Source organism: Opisthocomus hoazin, chromosome 5 (assembly GCF_030867145.1).
Source record: "Opisthocomus hoazin isolate bOpiHoa1 chromosome 5, bOpiHoa1.hap1, whole genome shotgun sequence".
In the NCBI taxonomy this organism is placed as follows: domain Eukaryota; kingdom Metazoa; phylum Chordata; class Aves; order Opisthocomiformes; family Opisthocomidae; genus Opisthocomus; species Opisthocomus hoazin.
Genome location: NC_134418.1, coordinates 31,817,930 through 31,839,388, shown reverse-complemented (window position 1 = coordinate 31,839,388; position 21,459 = coordinate 31,817,930). Strand labels below are relative to the sequence as shown.

Sequence of the window (21,459 nt, the reverse complement as noted above, 5' to 3'; positions counted from 1 at the left end):
ATCAAAGCAAAGAAAGTGAAAAGATTCACACCGACATTTTAAAAGTTGGTAGATGTTAAAAACGCACTTGAAAAATAGAAGTGGATCAGATTCACGAAGTGGCTTCAGTACCAGTTTCTAGAGCACTGTGAGCATTAGGCAGGAGGTGGGGGCTTCTCGGTGCCTCAGTCCTTGTTTGAACTTGTAAATTCTGCCACTCTACAAGTAGGGAGGCACCTGGTTGTCTCTAGGTTTAGGGGGCTGATTTAGGTAGTGATTTTCTGAGTTGGCAGTGGTTCATTAAGTCATCTTTGTGTCTGACCTGAACTTCCTTGGCTGGGCCTTAAGGACTTCCGTTATTCTGACCAGCAGAGATGTGACAGAAGTGGTGTTTAGTTGAGATCCTGCTCTGCAGCTGCAGCCTTGCTTAGAGGATGTTTAGATCTTCGATGGAAGGCAAGCACTGCATCCTAAGTGCCTTAAACTAGGCACTCTTGGGTAGCCAGGAAGGTTGCTGAGTGGTTTCCACCATGTAAGAAGACAGTAGAGTAAATGGCAAATGATTTGATCTTAGGAAGAAGCTTATGAGAAAATCCCAAGTAAAAAGAGAAACCTTATATTAAATTGGCCCTGCCCATTTTTATACCTGACATCTACAGAACATCCTGGTGTGATACATTAGTAATTTGTCTTGGTGGGGACTGATTTTAAAGAAATCTGTATGAAATTTCCCTCACCTGCCAAGCTTTTTCTGTTGTCCTGGCAAGAATCTGTGCACATCTTGGTTCAGTGGCAGCTCTGCCCTTAATTATATTTTCAGCTATTTCCAGTTATGAAGGTTTGGGTAAAATACACCTAGCTAGTTGCACCCATCTCTCTAGGGGTGTTGGTGATGAAGAGAAAATAAAAAAGGTTTGTGTGGGTGAAAAGGGGAAGAGGAAAGACAGAGAACTATAAATTTAAAATATACCCGTATTGCTTTTAAAGAGGAGAAGAACGTGAGTGTCTTACCACACCCCATTATTACACTGCCTGTAAGAGGACTTGTAATAAGAGGTGTCTTTCAGGGCATATTAGACTAGGGGCCAGGATCATAGCATATGCCCTTATCACTGGGAATGATTCTCTAAATTGGCTTCAATCAGTTCTCCTTCTTCCCTCATAGCACTCATTAGAAGTATTACGAAAAGTTCCGTTAATGAATTACTCTGAAGAGTTTATTTTACAAGCTACCATCCTGTCACAGACTTGTTCTCTCAAAGGCCTTTGGCAGCTGAAAAAATACTGCCACAAGTTTCTCTGCCCTTGGAAGTGGAATACATCCAGCTGTGTGACAGGTGGTGGAAGGCCCTGAAATGCAGATTTGGTTTTGAAACTGATGAGCTGTATTGGGAAGAAGCAGAAATTGCTGAGGTTTGCTTTTGTGCATTATCACTGCTTTCTGTGTCAGTGCTCATGATGTTTTAGAAGCAAAATGAAAGTGCTGTGATCCTTATTCTATGCTGAACTACAAAGCCTTTCCGTCTCCCAGAGCTGTTCAATGTGCATAGTGGCTGTGAGCTCTTGGAATTAGCTGAAAGGGCTGCGGGCAAATACAGTATATGAGTAATGACTTTCTGTTTTATAAATTTAGTATAACAGTGGTACTATTTCCCCAGTGCTTTGCCAGCAATTTAATTAGAATTGGCAGTTTTAATTAAATAACACAACTGGAGGCTGGGTTATTTCCCTCCTCCAGTTCCCTTACCTCAGTTTCAGAAGAGAGAGGTTTTTCTCTACAGTAGATTCAGTTAGTGGAAAAGAGTATATGGTAAGCAGAATATTCAGCTGTACCAGGGAAACAAATTTGGTTGTTTAATAGTAGTGGTATATAACACTCGTAATTTAAAGTATTTCAACTGAATAATTTTTTCAGATACGCAGCAGTGTATAGTGCTAGAAAAAGCAGTGACAATACCAGAGGCTGATGCTTAGAGGGAATGGGAATTGAATGAAACACCGTTTTTTCTTGTTGGAAATAACCTCTATCTAGTTGAGGGTTTTTCTGCTAAGTAAATGGAAATTCTTCCATTTGAATTACATTTTATTGTGGTTGTTTAGATGTGGTTTGGGCTGCATTTTTTCGGGGGGGGGAGGGGGAGGCTAGGGGGGATATCATGGGTGTTTGTTTTTTTTTGCCAGAGCCCTGTGCTGTGATTTTTTCAAAGACACACTTGCATCTGTGATTGGGGTTTGGCAATAGAGCACCTTAAACATACCATCTCTAATCAGAGTAATAAAATTCCACACTTGAAGTGACAACATGGATATTTTGAACAAATCATGTTGCTGTAAATATACTCTTATGTACATACTTATTTTCTCTAAATCATCAGGCTAATAAAATGCAGTAATTTCCCAATTACTTTACTTTCTTGCTGTCTTTCATAATATCAGTAACATACTGTGCAGTGTTTACCATTTAAAATATTCCATTTTTACCCTTTTAGACATCTAATATCAATGATATTCCAGTTTTACCCTTTCAGATAGCTAATGTTAGTCACTGTGCCAGCATCTGGACTCTCTGGAATATTACAGTATCTTCCCTGGAGTCTTTATTTACGGAAGCGAGGGATAAAGATTCATTATCTGGAAGGGCCTATTGACTGTCTTTGTTTTATCCCTGAAAGCTATGTGTGATTTTAAAAGGTCGATCATGTCTTTATAATGCTGAAGTTGTACCAGGGATGAACCTGACACCGTGAGAAACTGAAATGCATCAAGTGTTCTTTTACGTGCTAGGACTATTGGGTTTTTCTCCTTTTGACAGCTTTTTCTCACAGCTCTGTTTCTTTCTCATGCTCCGTGTAGTCTAGGATCTTTTTATTTTCCTGAGGTGGAGAATGATTTACTTACCTTGTTCATTTTGCCAGCAAAGAGATAACCCGGTATAGAGTTTCCCAAGAAGCTCTGTAGCTAGGGCAGTTCTAGCAGCTTGGGAATTAACACTACACGTGCAAATACCCAAGTGTTAGTTGCTCTGACAGTGGGGAAAAAAATTAAATCCCTTTAGGCAGGTTCTGTGCAGCCACTGACCATTAAAGAGGCTAGCGTGCCTCGGGGGCCTTCCTGCTTGCAGCACTAGATGGCTTAATCTGGTACAGGATTTCTGTATACTTACAGGACTTAGAGTTCCTGTAATTATCTTCTGGTTATAACGTATGGCACAGAGTGCAGAAGCTAATGAAAGCACGTGTTTAAGGAAGAAATCTTGTTTACACAATAAACACCAGCAGTTTGTCAAAAGGAAAAAATTAAATACCTGGTAGTGCTTGCTTTTATTTGTGGCTGTTTTGTAAAATCCTGTTTATTCTAGCTGCAATTAAAAAAGAAAAAAGCCTGACTGATTTGCCTGAGAACATCTTCATTGCCTGTCTATAGAAAGAGTGAAATGATGGCAACAACTGTTGACTCAGGCAAGCTGCTTAGGTGTGAATCTCTTACTGAAATGAGACAAATTAGGAATTAAGAGGCGGAACACTTGGAGGATTTGGGCATTTATCCTTCCTTTCAAGTATTAGAGGCTTTTGTGTTTTCGTGGTTCAATGAATTACGGTGGGTTTACATTTGTTGTTAGAAAATCAAACTGAAAGAATGAGAGATCTATTCAAACTCAGGGACAAAGCTCTAGATTAGATCACTAACCCTCAATAAAGGACTCACTAGTTAGCGTTGACTGAAATTACTGTGGTGGTACTTTAACAGTAACAACAGTAATCCGCTGAGATTTTTTTTTTATGAGAAAAGACTCCATTTGGATACTATCTTTTAATAGTATGTGTTTGCAAGACTTAACAGGGTTTGTTGGGGTTTTTTTTAATTGCTCTTACAAACTCACTGAATTGAGTTACAAAAAAGTGATTCTAAAAATAATGTCAAAATGATCCGCTTTGAAAGCAAGACCATACTCATGTAGCTTGGAGGTCATGGCATCAGAATTCTGGTATCAAAGATTGCTGTAATATAAAGCTTCAGATGGTTAAAACCTATTCATGCACATGGTATTTGAGGAGGAAATTTGTTATGAGGAAAGACTTAGCAACTTGGCAAAGCAGAAAAAAGTTAATATGGTGAGTTAGTCATAAACTACTTGTTTCTTTTAAAAAAAGTTAATAGAGGGCAGATAATCAAATTACTATAATGTGGAACTCCTTTTTGAGTTTATTATTATTACTGTTATAGCTTTTTATGGGTCATGTAGAAATAAATACCTACTTATGGCCTACTATTGGTAAATACTGAAGTTTAGTCATTAGGGTATTTTTGTTAGTGCAATAGTATCTTCAGTCCTATAGTACTAGTGCAGCCTACTGTTATTTTTGAAGAAATATTCCTGTAGGCATGTGCTTATGTATTCTTAGCATTTCTTTTTGTTATGAAAAGCTTTGGCTTTGATGTTCTTAATAAATTTCCTCTGAGTCATAATGGTAGTTGCCAAACCATTGTTTTTGTTCTTTTTGGACTGGATTCTAGTTCTACAGTTGTTTCCTCCTAGGGGGTTAAAGTCCATGAGCTTTTATTAACATAAATGTCAGTGATTTCAAGTGGATTTGCATAAAAGAAGCCCTTAGTCTCCGATAGAAGAAGTCATGTGTAATGTTTAGTTCAGAAGTAACAGTGACTACAGGAAATGTTAGAAATAAAAGTTGTTGACCTTTTCTGCACAATGGAATTTCTGCCTTTGACTGCTCTTTTTTCCCTTCTATTACATGTGGAATACTTTAGCATCCCTAAGCTATCAGTGAACTGAACATCCTCTCTGGTCATCTTCTGTTGAAAAAAAAATTAAAAAATTTGTCCCTCCCAAACAATTAGTGCAATATCTTGTTCTAGAAATGACATCAAGGCAAAAGATGGTGATCGCTGATATGCTTTCTAAAAATAAACATTGCCAAAGTGAAGAACTAAAGTCAGAGTTCAGAAGTTGTTCTCTGCAGCAGCTTCAAAATCAGGAACTTACGCATGTCTGTCCAAGCCAAGTGGAAATCCTAGGCAGTCATTATGACTTGGTGTCTTACATGTGATAATTACTCATTTATATTAAAATTAGCTAGTGTCAGTCAGTTGTTCATGATTTATTTCAAGTTAAAAAATAATTTGCTACCATAGTTTACATATTGCTGTATCTCACAGTGTTTGGGTGTTTTATAGTAAGGTGCATTTTTTTCTCTTTTTACGATTAGGCAGTAATGTTTTTATCAACATCTGGAGGGAAAATGAGTATGTCTCGTAGCATTATTTTAGAAACCTAGATACTTGAAGGTGCCGTCAAAATTTTAGTTTTCAAAAGTCTGTTCAGAGTTTATGATGTTCTTAATGGATGTCATGGGTTGAACTATTCCTCTTTAAGATGGGGTCTGTAGGACTGGAGTTCAGCAAGGCATTCAAGTGTTTACTTAAGCCCATCCCTCTCAGTAAAGTATTTCAGGGCAAGCAGATGCTTTAGTGCTCCTTAGACCGCTGAGTTGATGCCTGAGATTCCAGGCATCTCTTATATAAAAGATGTGTTTTTCTGAACTTACTTTCAATTCCTAAGAATTTTTTTCCAAATACTGTTGTTCCCTGCAAACTTACTGCAACTTTCTGCAGGAAATGAGTGAAGAAATGGAAAAAATATTTTCCTAATTGTTGTTTAGAGCTATTCATTCAGGAGCAGTTATGTAACATTTATTTTCAGTGTTAGTGTTATAAATGGGGTATGAGAAAATAAGTGGGAGCAAGTACTTGAGGATTTAGTGTTTTGCAGGCCGACTTCTCTTCATTTTGACACGTTGGAACATAGGATGGAAAATAAAACCTCTATGCTTAATATAACACAGCCATCATATGACTCTGTTATACAAATCTAATAAATTTATCAAGATTCATTTAAAAAGCGACCAGTCGTTAAGCTGCTCACCAAGTCTAAAGTGTCCCTCACGTGGGATGAAGCTGTCATTTCCATTAGCTGCACATGCCGACCCACTTGTGCTGCGTATACTCCCTTCAGGCAGTTCCGACTGAATCGGGAAACCAGACTTGTGACTTTTGTGAACACATCATATAGCTGTCACACCTCTTAGCACAAGGGGATATGTAGAAAGGCTTTCAGACAGATGCTTCATGGAACTGAAGTGCTGATTCAGCAACATTTTGTAATCACAAGTGATTTCAGCACTAGTTTCAGATGCACAAGGTATAAGTCATTTAGAGTTTGATTAATACTGCTCTCCTTTAATCTCATTCTCCACACCTGTGAAATCGTATGATGCAAAAAGGTGGTAAGCACCCTGAAACTCCAGTTGCTGAATTGTTACATATTCCTCTGTAAAATCTGAAAAATGGAAGCTGCTGTCTGGCTGAAATGTGTTCTGCTAAAGCAGTCTCAGTGCTTTTGGTCTACTTCCATGCGTGCTCTGCTTTAACTCCTGCTGAGAGTAAGCCTGCACGTTCTGGACTATAACTTGTCATATTTCATGTCTGAACTACTCAAATATGAATCACGACTGAGAGGCCTAAAAAAATTTAAACAAACAAGCAGAAAGTAGAAGATAGGACAAAATGAGAAATACTGTATGCACTTAGCTATTTATCATCAGCAATTGAGAAAATTAAGAGGTAAGGGCATACAGTCTAAAATTGAGAGCCAAAAATGACAGGAGGACGGTGAAATTAAAGGAAGAGTTCGCAGCATGCAAGAGGAAGGGTGTCCAGTTGTTTAGAGATGGAAGGGGAAAATGTGGAGAGCAAAGGGCTGCCAAGGGAAAATGTGAAGAGCTTTCAAAACCTAGTATATAAACATCATGCAAAAAGTCAATTAAGTCAATTGAAGGGACTCCAGGAGGGTCACCTGGTAAAAGTGATGGGGAGCAGCTGGTTTGGGGTGCCAGATGAGGGGAGAGCAGAGTTCTGGGAGGCTGCGCTGTGTGAAATAACGGCATTCCAGCCAGAAGTGGGAAGCTGAGACTGAGGCAATAGGGAACAAAAGCGGTCAGTCTCAAAAGAAGCCTTATTGTTTTGCTTTTAGATATGCTCATGTCTTGCACAAAGAGTTCTTGCCAAAACCAAATTATGGTCCAAAAAGAGGAAGGGTTGAAGAAGATTTGGCTGACTACTGGTTGTAAGAATTTGCAAGTCTGAGTCACAAACAAAAATACACTGCTGTAGGGACAGAAAGAGGTAGTAAGGAGAAGATTTGGGATGAAAAGTGCACTCAGGTTTTGCTGTTATGGCAAATGTAGGTCTTGCACAATGATGTGTTAGGGAGATGGTACAACATGCAGCACTGGACAGAAGCTCAGAGTAAACGAGGTGATACAGAGGAGAGATGATGGGACACACGGTAAACAGAGTTAAATGTCAGGTGAAGATTGGTTGGCAAACAGTTGCAGGCGACTGGGCGATGAAGCTTGTACTTACTGACTCTCAGGGCCTTTCTGTTTACATTGGCCCTGAAGAGTTTTACAGTAGATCACTCAATTTCAGTAGATGTGCTGGTTATATAGTGTCTAAAATATATCCTGTATATGAAATGACTATATATAATTGTGCATATATTTAATATATAAACCATAAATTAATATATATATGTTATTTTTAAAAGTGGAGATTCATCTCTTCTAACTTGGTAAGGGTTTTAACCCAGAATTTAACCCAGAAATAGGCAAAATGCATATATAAACAATAGCTACTTTTTGTTCTCTAGGGACAGTTGTTTAAAGTTGTTTTCACTTGTGTCAGCGTGACTTACTGGGACAATGCAGCAGTTTCAGACTTTTACTGAGGCTCTTCATGCTTTTCTAAGTCACTTCTCTCAGAATGAGTGGAGTGAGTCACCAGCTAGCAGTTTAAATCCACAGCAAATTAGAGTGTGAAGGGGGGGAGTAAATTTGGATTTATTACCTTGAACTCAGCACCGTGTGAATTCATGCTTTTGAGAACTGTTTAAAGGTTCCCAGCTTCTGAGTAAAATCCAGTGTGCGTTCTTATAACCATTCTGTTGGTCTCTTCTGTCTGTTCGCTTTGGACATCATTAAACAGAAATCATGTAAAAAAAGTGTAATCTTCTTGGCTCAGTGCCTTGCTATTAATATCACGTGTTCTCTTTACTCCTTTTGTTACCTCACTTTAAATCATGCCCTCCTCAATTTCAGCAGGGATGCGAGATACAGAAGAAATGCAGGAATATCCTGCACTTCTTTTGGTCATAACTGTCATAGAAATCAGGGCTAAAGTGTCTTGATAAAGTGTTCTGAAGACACTTGTACCATCTCTGACTCTGTAATCCATGCTTTGTAGGTAGGAATGAAGTCTCTGTGTCTATTTATCAAATTCACACGCACTATGAACACTAAAATACTAACACAGGAAGTGGGTGGGAAGAGGAAGAAAGCCCTACAGGAACATTAGCCAACTTAAAACGGCTGTTGTTGGTGGCCTTCACAGCTGAGAACAAATTTGCCTTTTGTTTTCTTAATGCCTTGGGGCAGAATTTGAAAATCAACAGGTGTCGTTTTTATTCATTATTTTACAAAGCATCTTGGACGAATATATTTTGCTTTTCCTTGATATCCAGAAGCCTGACTGAATAGAAGTGTGTGTGCAAACATAGCTGCAGAAATAACTGGAGGCATATCCTGTGCCCTGATTTCTGGTCTCTTGATGCTTTTGACCAACGGCCTAATAAAAGAATTGGCTCTGCTATTGCTGTCTTACCCATTACGGACCTGGGTATCCATGGAAAAGATGTCTTATATCAACGAACACCTGGTGTGTGCTTCCGTTCAGGAAACATTAGGAGGGGTGGGTCAGACGAGTACTCTTAGTGTCTTAATTTTTTATTATAAGAATGGCCCACTTTCTTAGCTATAAATACTAGGAAGAGAGGAGTAAGTAAAGACTGTGTTTTCAAAAGGTTTCCTCAGGAGCAGGTAGTGAATGCTAGAGCATTCATTTTGAAAAAGTGCTTTTGGGAACTGAAGGACCATATCCCTTAGCGTTTACCTTCTCTAAGTACAGTGGAGGCAGTAAGCGAGGTTTATCTGTGAGCATTTCTGTAGCACGAACTCAGTAATGGAAACTTCAAAGGGCCGCATCATGTACTGTTACATGAATAAATGTGTTTCTTGTTTTCTCTTATAGGCCGAAAATGACTAGACTGCAAAGTGCTGAAGATCTGTAGATGATCTTTTGTAAGAACCAGCTCAGTCGGAGGCTTAGTAATGTTGGTGCCCACTAATGACTTCACCTTACAGAAATGATCAGTTCTAAGAAATGGAACTGGTCTGCTTCCAGAGCTTTAATACCTCCTCAGGTATTAAACATTAAAAAATGTATTTGATGCAGTTAGACTGTGTATAAATCACATTCCTAGATTCACAGCAAGTCACTGTTGCAGCACTATTCCTCTTAAACAATATACTCTTAAACCACAAATGTTTACATTCCATGATACTTAGAATACTTCATCATGCTCTATATAGTTGTCAGAGAAGCTGACAAAATCAGGGATTGTCGGGAGGGAAGCTGTATTGCGCTCTCAACGTGTGTGTTCCCCCTACTGAGTTACAAAGAGCTGGTTTGCATAACTGCCAGGAAGACTCTGTGGAAAGAATATGTCTGCTGTTTCAGGTCACCCAGGCATCACCTTTGACATTTTGGTAGTACTGAAAGGTAAGCTGTCTTTGATGCTCCCCTCCCCCTCAAAAATTTTGCAGCTCTGTGGTTTTTTGGCCTGGAGGTTGCATACATGGAAGGGCTTATTGTAATCTTAACATTTCAATTTTATGTATTTTTACTACTGACAGCACATTTATTTCTCAAGGGAGAGCTCGATTAACTTTATCTGTGTCACTGTATTGTAGCAACATCATCCACAGACTGGTTCCAGCCAGTCCTTTTTCTTTCTCAGGAGTGAGAGGGCAGCGTTTGTTTGGACAACGTGTGTTCCCATCGGGAAGCGTGGTCTGCCTACTGTTCCCACATACGGCCAGGAGCTGCCACTGCTGTGGGAAGAGGCCACTGTTGCTGCAGGTCTGCCTTTTCTTGGCACTTCATGGTGTCAGTGCAGCCTGTGAACTCGCCCCAGAATTTCTGCTTCGGGAAGACACATTCTTTTGAATGATTTAATAAAAAATAAGAATACAGGGAACCTGTGCAAAGCAGGAGAGGTCTTGACCTGAAATTCTGTAGCAGGTCAAGATGTGCTTGGGCCTGGGGTGGGAGACCTTCAGAGCTGTGTCTCTGTTGCATGACTTGGAAAGTATCTGAATGACTGCACTGCACAAGTCATTAGGGAGAGTCTCAGCCCACTTACATGCCTCCCTTCCTCACACAGGTTAAAAGAAATCTGGCACTTCTATGACAGAGGAGCACAAAGAAAAGGTTTTGTTCCTCAGTGAAGCGTTCAGAGAGACCCACTAAGCTGTTTCAATTTCTAAACCCTCAATCTTACAAATGACCTGTATGCAGTGAATAAGGGTCCGATCTGGCATGGGGTGTAAGCAGACCTCACATGCCTCGCACCTGTGTCGTGCCTGTGGAAAATTCCCATTCAACAGCTCCCTGCCTAAATATTACTGGGTGTTAGGTATGTCTTTGCCCAGCCCAAAAACAGCTAAAAGGTTGGGTGGTTAGGTCCTACCTGGCAATTGAACTGCCTAGAAATCATGTGAAGCAGGGCTTAACGTTTCTAGCAAAGGGCTTCATCTCCTAAGCAGGCTCAAAGCTCTCTGACGCTTGGCTGACTATCAGTTCAAAGACCTTAAACACCTTTTGTCATAGGGAGTAGTCTCTTGATCTCTCTGGTTAAGATAGAAGAGCTTGTTCTGGTGAGATTTTAGGCATCCAGAGGTCACGTTCTGTGACAATAAAGTTTTAAATTCTAATACAAACAAAAAAAGGCATGAAGAGTGAGATTTTAATGCATCACAAGGTTTCCTTTTAATAGGAGCTTTGTTTTTCTGTGGAGGAGGGTGAGCAAAAGAAAATCTTTTTTTTAGTCAGAATAATACTAGAAACAAAGTACAGCTGTGTCCTAGTGCCTCCCGTTGTCAGAATTTGTGCAGTCATCTTCTAACTTCCATGAGAGAATATGACAGGGCCGAGGTGTACTGGGTGGGCTTTAAGGTGTGCCGCAGTGCCATCTGAAGAGCCTCTGGGGACTTAGAGCTCTTTGTTTTCTCTGCATTTAATGGTCTGAAAAAAACACATGGAAAAAACTGAAAAGTGTTGAACTGTATTGCACAGAGTAGGAACCAGCTTGTAGAGACCATCCTCAGAAAGATAAAGCAAACTGTGAGAAAACATACATCAGCTCATACTAGACAGTAATACATCCAGTCAGTACTGGGGAAGCAATGTACAGACAGTGAAAGGGGCTAAAGATAGAAAAGTGAGCGTGAGGGAGATGCACTGACATTGTTTGCTGTGCACTGCAAGCTCTAATAATAAAATAACAATAGGAATAGCGCAAAAAGTTACTGCAACTTATTGTTAGAAAGAGGCTTTTCTTTGGAGAAGTTTGGATTTTAGATACCTGTGTTGACAGGTGGTGAGGGGTAGACATCTCTGCTGTGGAGATAAGCTCAATTTGGGTGGTCATGCAGGATCAGCACTTTGGATCATGACGCTGTGGTGGAAGAGATTTATGCTGAAGACATTAATCATATCCCTCTTTAATTATAAAATACAGTATGACTCAATCCAAGAAATAGGTATAGTCTGTGTATTTAAATTTTTGTAAGAAAGTGAATTTTGATACCACTTAAACAATTTGTTACTTTATTTGCTTACCTAATAGGAACTTGATACAGACAGTCTAATTTTCTGATGCCAACATCGTTAATTGTAATATGAGATTTTTGTCTATTAGAATATTGTCATATGAATTAAGATTAGTTCAAGTCTTTACATTCATACAGTCTGTCCGTACCCCAAATTTGACACATCCATATTCTGTTAGTTTCTGTTTTCACAGAATTCCATTAGTTACTGTAAAGACTGAATTTTTCATGGTTCAGTGCATTAGATCTTTTTTCTTGGCTATGTGTCACAGTAAAATTATTTGTAACTGGCTGCAAGTTTTTTTCCATTAATAAAACTGTATTATTCTCATTTCTACCTTCTGATTGTATCAGTGTTTTACAGGCAGTGATCTTTTTCCAGCCTTGATAACTAGCTATTGCTGTGATAGATGCCATTGTTCAGAAATGGAAACTTGCTTTCTGAAAACAATCTAGAATTTATAGAGCATTCCTGCTGCATTTGCTTCGCTGCTTTTTGAGCTTCTTACTTGTATTTTTCTTTTAATTTTCTCACAGTTTCATATGTAGACAGTGTAGGAGACCTTTTTGTAATCAAGTATGGGTAATTAAATGAGAGCAAAGGAAGCAAGTGTATAAATATACTTGACTGTTTCCTTTTTATTACATGTTTGGCTTTATAGCTTGGCTTCCTCTTACTGATAACCATTTTTCCCTTTTCATACTGACAGGTGAACACAGTTTTAGCTGATGAATTATATATCTACTGTGAAAAAATGAGAGGAATTAACTTTTTGCTTTTAGTGAATGACCTACTACTGAATTTATTTTTTCTAGAGTTTTTCCTCTGATACTGTTGTAGCATAAATGTGTTATGCTCGACACTGTCACAGACTTTCTCTCAGCATTCGTGGGATTTTTCTGCCTGCTAGGTAATTTTTCTGGCTGTACTTGTCATGGCAGGGCACTTGTTTCCTAATTAGCTCTTGGTGCAGCAGCACACCTTCTTACACTTCAGATGTTTGGGAGCTGAGTGCTCAGGGTATTTTGGTTTGATCTGCCCTTTGACATTCACCTTCAGATCACAAGTAATTGAAGCCTGGCTGAAAACAGGGTAACAGAAATAAGATATTTATGTACAGCATTTGCAGTTGGATGTACTTGGAAATAAGCTGAGTAGAGGAAGGAAAGAACACAGTATTTCCTGAAGCATGTAGAAGAAACATGCAGGCTTTCAAGGCTAGCCATCTTCTTGGGTACCCCGCAAGGGTAAATTTGCATTAGTTCCCCCCACAATAACTTGCATACTACAGACTTACTCAGAAGGCTTCTGACACTCTTCTAACAACGCGAAGGGTTACTTTATTTCTTTGAAAGTGCAGCTGTCCTCTTCTGGACCTTAATGTCCACTTAAATCCCTGACTCAAGGAGTATTTAATGCTTTTTCTGCTGCCTTGTGGCACAGTGTGCGTGGTGTGAGGTATCTCCATTCACTTAGCATTTCCTTTTATTACAGGTATAATAACAACTACTCTGACACAAGCAAATGAATGAGGTAAATGCAGAGAGCTTGTTATTATATTTTGTTACACCAGATACCACCTAATTGGCACCAGTCAATATACTAGCTAAGTTTGGGGTGAAAATCCGGGAATATTACAATATAGTCAATAATAATGATGATGGTGATGATGTAACCTTCATATATTGCAGTGCGTACAGCAGCATGTCTGAGTAAAATGCTTTTATTGTGATTTACAAAAATGAGGCGTGCTTTTTTAACAAGTACAGTTATTGTTCTTAAATCATGCAATAACATTTTAGCCTCTCTTCATGCCTGAAAATGTTCAGCTCTAGTATTTGTTACTTGAGGACACTATTATGTCTGTAAATAAGAGCTTAATACTAACCCTGTCTCAGCATGATGTGCTACTTGTCCTTTTACTAGAACGTGATCATTTTGTGCATTATCCTCTGGTTTTATGGCACGGTCTGAAGCAGTCTCCACAAGCACAGCTCCCTCTGACTGAATACTGTGGGCATGCGGTACATGGGGAAGGTCCTTGCTTTGACATGTAAGCTGAAAGTGCGAGTGACGATCGTATTCACTGGGTGCTTTTAATTGGCAGGCCTTACAATGTGAAGCTTTGTCTCTAAGAAATGGTATTAATTTGTGAGGGAAATACTTTTTTTTTTTTTTTTTTGAGAAATGTACCAGCTGAAGCATTAGAGTTAGCAATATGAAGTTCAGTATGCCAGAAGAATTTATGTGGTTGAATAAGTGAAGAATGTAGTTCGGTTACAGTGACTGTGGTTTCAAAGTATTTCAGTACGTCAGCATGTGCAGATACCCTATATTTTTTTTGTGCAGTTGATGCTAAAATCTGTGACATCAGTGGGAGCCAAGGGCTGCCAGAATCTTGCAGGTTTGGACTCAGTATGTTGTTTTCAGTTAAATGAAAGAGCTCTATCTAGTTTATGCTCTGTCACCTGAGAGTTTATTTCATCTAGTAAATAGTAAAATAACCTTTACTTGTCTGGTTTTTCACCTTGTTCAATTGACTGTCTGTCCACCATAGCAGGAGGAACATTCGTATCATGTTCCTCATGCACTGTATGGGCTGGTACTCTGGATTGCCTTACCCAGGTGGTACCCGCCTGCTCTCTGTGGGTTCAGAGTGCTCCCAGGTAGCAGTTAAAAGACCAATGAAATGTTTAGTGTATGCGAGAAACTAATCATATGAGGTGTTGGTTCAGAAGCTGTAGTAAAGCAACAGCAAAGAAATTTCAACTGTTTATATTCAAAGTCAGAGATGAAGTGCTTTATTATATCTGTGTTATTCCTGAAGAGTCGACATAGGATGTATTTAGCACTTCATAGAAGACTCTCAGGCACCTTCCAGGTTTCTGGCTATGCTGGCTAATCCTGTAAATATAGATTGAGGTAGTACAGAATAACCTTTTAAAGTAGCGCTGGTAGTGCACCAGAGGTAGACGTCTTGTGCCAAATTACCAATAGTCCTTTTGATTTTATTTTTTTTTTCTCCATGAGACACTAAGCATATTACCATCTTTCTTCCAAGACAAACTTAGTTTTGTTTGCATTTCGTATTGTCTCCCTGTGTGCTGTGTATAATGCGGCAATTGGTCAGCTCTTCATCAAGTTGCAGCCAAAGCTGATGGACATTAAGGTGCAGTAACTGTGTATGTCTGTGCTTGTGTTTCAAACGAAATTCAGTGGGTAATGACAACGTATCCCTCCCTCCCCTATTGCTTGAAGTTTCCCTAATTTAAAATAAGTTGCAGCAGTTGAACCGCTGTAATTTTCACAGGGCTTCTTGCATTCAAATTCATTGCTGTTTGTCGATGACCTCTCTGTTGACATCATTAATTGTGCTTGCCAAAGTCTTTACTGATTATGCCTAAAATGGTTGGATGGACAACATGAATCACCAAAAAAAGTGTGCTGATTAATTTTGGACAAATACTTGATGTTAAGTTGTCAAGATCTGTCAGGAGAGGTGGAGACTGAATGTATCTCTTCTATTGCTGTTTGATATGATTTAATAGTTTGCTTTCCAAATATACGTAACATAGGTCAGTCTGTCTCGCTTCACCCAGGTTGGTGTGAGGTTAGTTTTAGGGAGCTGGTTCTGAGCATTTCAGACCCAGAGTTGTCTGCCAGGCATCTCTCTGCTGTGAGGGTGCGTGCTACACCTGAGCCACCTTCCATGGGAGAAGGTTAGGATTTTCCTGTCCAGCTTGTCCCTCTGTCCTCAGGCACTTTTAAACACAGTAGTCAGCAGTCAGGTTACTGACTATGTTAAATAAGCCTGTATATTTTCTGACATTTTATACAGACTGCTCTTCAGACTGTATTATGGCACTTTTTAGAGATCAGCTTGGTTGCTGTTCTTTATCTTCAGAGTTCCAGGCTTATGCTTTGCCATAGTGTGACACTTGGGTCTATATGTATAAACCTTCGGTATCCTGCCCGTGTTTTTAAGAACATTTTAATTAAGTGCAGCAGGAGGGCATAGGAGTTGAATTGTTTGATAACAGTTTAGTTTTTTTTTAAAAAAAACACCACCAAAAAACCCACCACACTCAACCACCCTCCCAAAACAACTATGACCTCCCCCGAACCCCAGGTTCATCAATAAATTAATCTTTGATATAGTCCTCTATCCATCATTGCTTTTATAAGCACTGAAGTATCACAAAGGATTGGAACTGTTGCTATTTGTCATTTTATTAATCTCATTACCACACTTAGGAGGTTGTGCCTGCCATGAGGAGCAGATTGTTCGGTGCACTGCGCGAACAGGCTGCCGAAGCTGGCTAGCTGGTAACGAACACAGTCAAGGGCAGGAGAAACAGCACTCGAGATCCCAGCTCAGTCCTTAACAGTAATTACTGCTGGAACAACCAGGATACACAACACAAGTAATTTTGTGACTTGAGCTGCCGACCTGGTGGGGAGATGCCTAGGCTGTGGTGATCGCTCCCATTGGAGCTCGTGAAGCCAGAGTGATCTTCGGGAAGGTGAAGTTGCAGTTTCAGGAGACGGAGTTTTTTGGCAGCAGCTGAGGCCGCTGTCATGCCGCCTCATATCCGTTGTGTTGGCACAGCCTCGTGTGTAGAGTTTGGTTTTCCCACTTTCAGGGCGACTCTGCTGATCTATGTTTAGATGAAGTTCTCTGAAGGGAGTAGCACACAATGCTTGGTTGGAAAGAGCAGAGCTGGAAGTGCACTTTGCACAGAGCCTGGTATCTGCCTGCTGGTCAAAGGTTCCTGCAAACCTTTCTGTCGCCCCTTGGCTGGTGTAGGAAGGAGAAGCTTCTGGGTTGTGGCCAGCTTGAACAGGAGACGTTAGGTCTCCCCACAGAAGAGAAAGGTGAAAGGAGGAGCACTGAGGCAGTTCAAGCAGGCTCACGCTGTTGTATTCAGGCACCCAGAAGGAGGGGGTTTATAGTGTTTTTTTTCTTGAGCCCTATTCTGACTCTTGTTCAATAGACTCTGATGTCGAACTGGTATCAGGGGAACTGTAATTTAGTGGCTTGGAAAGATAACCTAATTACTCTGAGAACAGATACCAGAATAGATCTGTTAAGAGTTACGTTACGAAAACAGAAACTTCTCCATTCTTCCTGTAGTATTTTGATGCCTGATACTCTTTTGTAGATTAAACCTCTTGTTTTCTCTAAATGATGGTTATTCAGCTCAAAACTTACTGTGTGGATTGCTGTTTTTATTAGGTGGAAGGACAGTTAAGAATTTCCCCTTTCAGTTGTTAGGAGTGTTCTCAAATATAATGCGGATAATTAGGATGGTGGAGATAGCACAAGCCAAATAACTTGTGTGACATTTGAAGTTTGAGTCCCTGTGAAGGATTGGTTATTATAATATCCTTGGATATCAAATTTGAGCTAGTTAAAATAATAGCAAAAGAGCCTCATCTCAAGAACATTTTACAGTTTATTTCTGTTCTAATTTTGAAAGATTTTTAGCTAATATAAAATTGAATCTGTGCTGCTTTTCTGCCTCTTGACAAAAGCTTAGTATTCTTAGCAACCATAGAAGTTATGCTGTAGAAAGTAAGCATAAATGCAAGAGAAGTCTGTTGGAATTACAGGATTACAGTAGGCAGTAGCTCGCTATTTTTATTATATCCAAATTAGGTTATTGCCTGAGTTACCCGTGTGTGTTTTATACTGCTTGACACTAGACATTTTAACATACCTGAAGACCTTCAGGTATTTCCCATATAAATAATTTATGCCCCCCCCCCCAACACACAGATTCTCATATGTGTTATATAAAACAAGTACTATATTATTTAACATTAACCAAAATGCAACAGAAGTAGTCCTATAAATGGTGGTGTTTGGAGCAGATATTATAAAAGTGTCCTACGTAAAAAAAAAAAAAAGCTGAAGTAAAACGGAGCTGGGCGCAAGTAGCAGTATTTTGTCTTCAGAAGTGTCGTTAGGGCTCGGTGGCGTGCAAGTTCAGACCCACAGCCTGCTGCTCTACCCAAAGGTTAAAAAGAACCAAATGGCCGGGAGCGGAGGAGACAGCAGATGGTACACCTGGACCTACATGTTCAGGGTGTCTTCAGGTTAATGAATAATTAGCCTGAGAGAGAGAATTAGCCCTGCTGGGAAAATAATAACTGCTGGTCATTAGTTATTGGAAGTTCCCGTGGCACGGTATCACGGTGGGAGCGTGTGGTGGCAGGAGTGCCGGAACTCTTGTCGGGGTGGCTATCATGTGTCGAACTGTGTGCCTAGGTGTCATTAAAGCAGTCAACAGGTAGGATTTAAGGCAGTACTAGAGGTTCAAGTTGTCCTTGTTTTGATTAATGTTGTAACATGGTTTATTGCCTGATAATTATAGGCCATGGCGTGAATATTTCCTGCTCTCCCCAAGAAATCAGCAGCATGATTCTTCTAATGGACCTGCCTGTGGTAGTCCATCAAAGAAGTGGTTGGGTGCAATAACCTGATTCAATATTACAAACAGTTTGAATGTAAAATATTAATGGATCTAAATAAAGGTGGTATTTTTTAAAGATTACATTGGATAATGTATTTTTTTGCTTCTGTAAAGCAAATACACTGAATTATGTTAATCTTCATATTAAAAGCAACTGTTTTGCTTTCCTTTGTTGCAGATCACCAGAAACTGGAAAGAGAAGCTAGAATCTGTCGCCTCTTGAAGCATCCCAATATTGGTAGGAACATTCAGTTGCTTTATACGGTAGATAACAGTTTAGAAAATTGAGGGAAAATACAAAATAACAAATACAAATAGCAGCTCAGAGAAGTCAAGTGGAAATACCTCTAGGCAAAACTATTTCTTTATAAAGAATATTCCTGTCTAATTCTGCTATGGGTTGTAATATCCCAATAGATCGCCTAAAGCAACATGTACTGTTCTCATCTTATTTTGAGCTATTGCTCTGCCATCAGCGAGCTGTCGATGCCAGGTGTTTGGGGTTTTTTTGAGCAGTGTGTAGGAGGAGTTATTTCCAGTACTGCTCATGACTTTTTGCGACCTGCAGAAGAATTTAATCTAACAGCATATGTTGCAAAATGAGATGGACCAATGTCGATAGAGTTAGTGTTGTTTTTACTGAGATGCTTATTTTATACTGTTTTATTTTGCGTTCGAGATCCTATTCTTCTGTAGAAAAGATAGGTAGATGCAGAAAGCTCTGCTCCTTTTATTTCCAGAATTGGAAACTGTGTTTTCTACTCAGGCATTCACGGAAAGCAAAAAAAGATATTTGGGAGGGATGGGGTCTGTCTCTTTGCTTGCTTTGGAAACAGATAAGTATGTTGATCTTTTAAGGAGTTGTATCTGAGTTTTTCAGAAACTGAATTATATGCCAAAGGTATCTCTCAGAAGAATATTTGCTGTACCTGAGACTTCTGTGGAAGGGTGGGATTTTCCTGTCTGTCTTGTTGCTCTGTCCCCATGCACTTTCTTAAAAGCTGTCATCAGATCTCACTGAATATTTTGAATAAATGCTTGGTACTCCAGAAGCACTTAGCAGTCTGCTTGCTCTTCCTCCTAGTTAGTTTTTCTCCTTTTCACTTTTAACTAACAAGTGCTGGTATTTGTGACATTTTTAGACTAATGTAATTGGTTCGTGCCTGGGAAAGAATCAGCTCCTTCCTTTTAATAATCACCATAAATTGAAAACAAATGTACCATAGTTCAAAATGAAATGTCAAATCGCCGAAAAAGCTCTCTTACGCAGTTTCAAAAGCTTAGAGATTTCACATGCAAATTTAGTTGAAGAGGAAGAGTAGTGTTATCTGCGTTATTTTATCCCAGCCAAAATTTTTGCATTGTAAAGTGATGCAAGACAAGGGAATGTAGAACTTGTTGCGGGAGGAGCTGCAGCTCTTCTGCAGTTATGGAAAGCAGTGGTTACACATATGGTGCTAGCCTGACTCTAGAGTCATTTAGCTGTGCCTTGCTGTAACTATTCTTAGAGTATATTTGTGAGTTTGAACAAGCCAGGGAAGACGAATTACAAACAATAATAAACTGATGAAGTGGAAGAGCTGAAGTGCACAGAACTCAGTTGAAACAAATGTCTGAATTGATGTCGTGCTATCACGTGTCTTGGGTTTGTTGAGTAGCTTGGACCAATATTAGGATGTAGTCCCGTTCCTCTGTGGCAGACCAGCTGTTCCACATACGGTGTTTGTATTTGTGACCGCATGGCTTGAAGTGCAAACCGGCGATGACAGCTTTGGTGACAGGCAGGTAGGGTTCTGTAAGTCAGCACAAATTCCCTGCATCGCTACCTGCGCCAAGGTGCGCGATTCAGTCGAAGGATTATAGACAAATTCTTCTTCTTCTGTTTTAGAAAAGATGCCATGTTCTATGTCTGTCTGAGAGAAGAGTGTCGTGACTTGGAATTAACACGCCAGGGTTTGGCAGCAGGCGTTCTCTTCTGTCGTCGTTCAGTTTCTACTGTCAGCAGTTCTGCCAGCCCTGCCTGTGTATCTGCCGCAAAAAAATGTTCCAATTAGTGTGGCTACAATAGTTCCTTGTCTGCATAATTGCTCGAGTGAAGGCCACTTTGTATCTGGTTTCTCTCTTGGAGGAAGACCATAAATGTGGTCTGAAAATGAGAAACTGTTTTTGTAAGTTTAGAAAGGTAACTCTTTTCAAAAGGTAGTAATTTCAGGCCTCTCAAGTCCTGTCACCTAAGCTGTGGGGCTGGAGAGGTTCATGTCTGCATGCTGCACTGGCTGGCCTATCTCCGCTGCAGCTCCAAGCCCGGGCAGTGGTTTGCTCTCGCCCCTTCTGCAGCCATGCCCTCAGCCAGCTGAATGTTAACCCTAAAATCATTCCAGGTGCATGCTGCTACCTCACTGAGTGTCTTCTCCTTGGGCCACTGTCACATCCCTTTTTTAAAAAAGTCATCTGTAATGGGTAATAACACTACATCACACTAGAAAGCACTAATAGCGAAAAAGGAAGCATACCAGAGTAAGGTAACTCGGCTGTAACGGCAGAGATTATAGTGTGCTTTATATGTCTTGAAATGGCGAAGATTAACCCTTGTAAACACGTTTTAATTGCACTATGTACATGACAAAGAGTATGTGTGTTCAAAAATATTAGCAAGTCCATGAATATAAAATTCGTGCTTTTCTCCTGATCTGTGTTTTCTCCTGAATTTACTGCCACTTGTTAATTTCTAATAGCTGCGAAAAGATTATTTGAAAAGCAACTTGCTACATTAACAATAAGTATACGTAACCTAAGAAAATTAAGAAAAAAATTTATAAAAAATATTTTTTTTAATGTGATCTCTATAGGAAGGCAGAGATCTCATTTAATTGGTTGGGCAGTTTCTCAAAGATGGTCTCAGTGATTATTTTCCTCCAATGTAGTTTTTTTTAGTTACTTGTCTTTTTGAATTACACATTCATTGCAGGGCAGCGGATTCCGGAAGTCAGAATTCAGTAATCGTTTCTCTTTTCTTTCAAGCTTATTCTTCCTAGTTAGCTTGATTAAATCTCCCTTCAAAAAGTGGCTTAGTGTAAAGGTCTCAGTTTCAGGTTAACTTTATAATAATACATATATAATAGTGCTTCTTTTTAGAATGTTGTATGGTCTCTTTGGTTAATTATCTTTCAAGTCTTAAGACTGTCATCAGATATTTTAG

The 21,459-nt window shown here is 39.6% G+C and overlaps 1 protein-coding gene across 12 annotated transcripts in view; it reads left to right on the top strand.

Annotated features, from left to right (window-relative positions):
- CAMK2D (calcium/calmodulin dependent protein kinase II delta) overlaps positions 1-21,459 on the top strand; it is a 170,175-nt gene that overhangs the window by 47,667 nt on the left and 101,049 nt on the right. For all 12 annotated transcript variants that reach the window (XR_012763991.1, XM_075420876.1, XM_075420886.1 and 9 more), the window contains one exon: positions 18,439-18,498. Coding sequence is in view for 11 of the 12 variants with exons in the window: in XM_075420876.1 (XP_075276991.1) it covers positions 18,439-18,498 (60 nt within the window). In the remaining variant the exon portion in view is untranslated. The remainder of the gene's footprint in view (positions 1-18,438; positions 18,499-21,459) is intronic.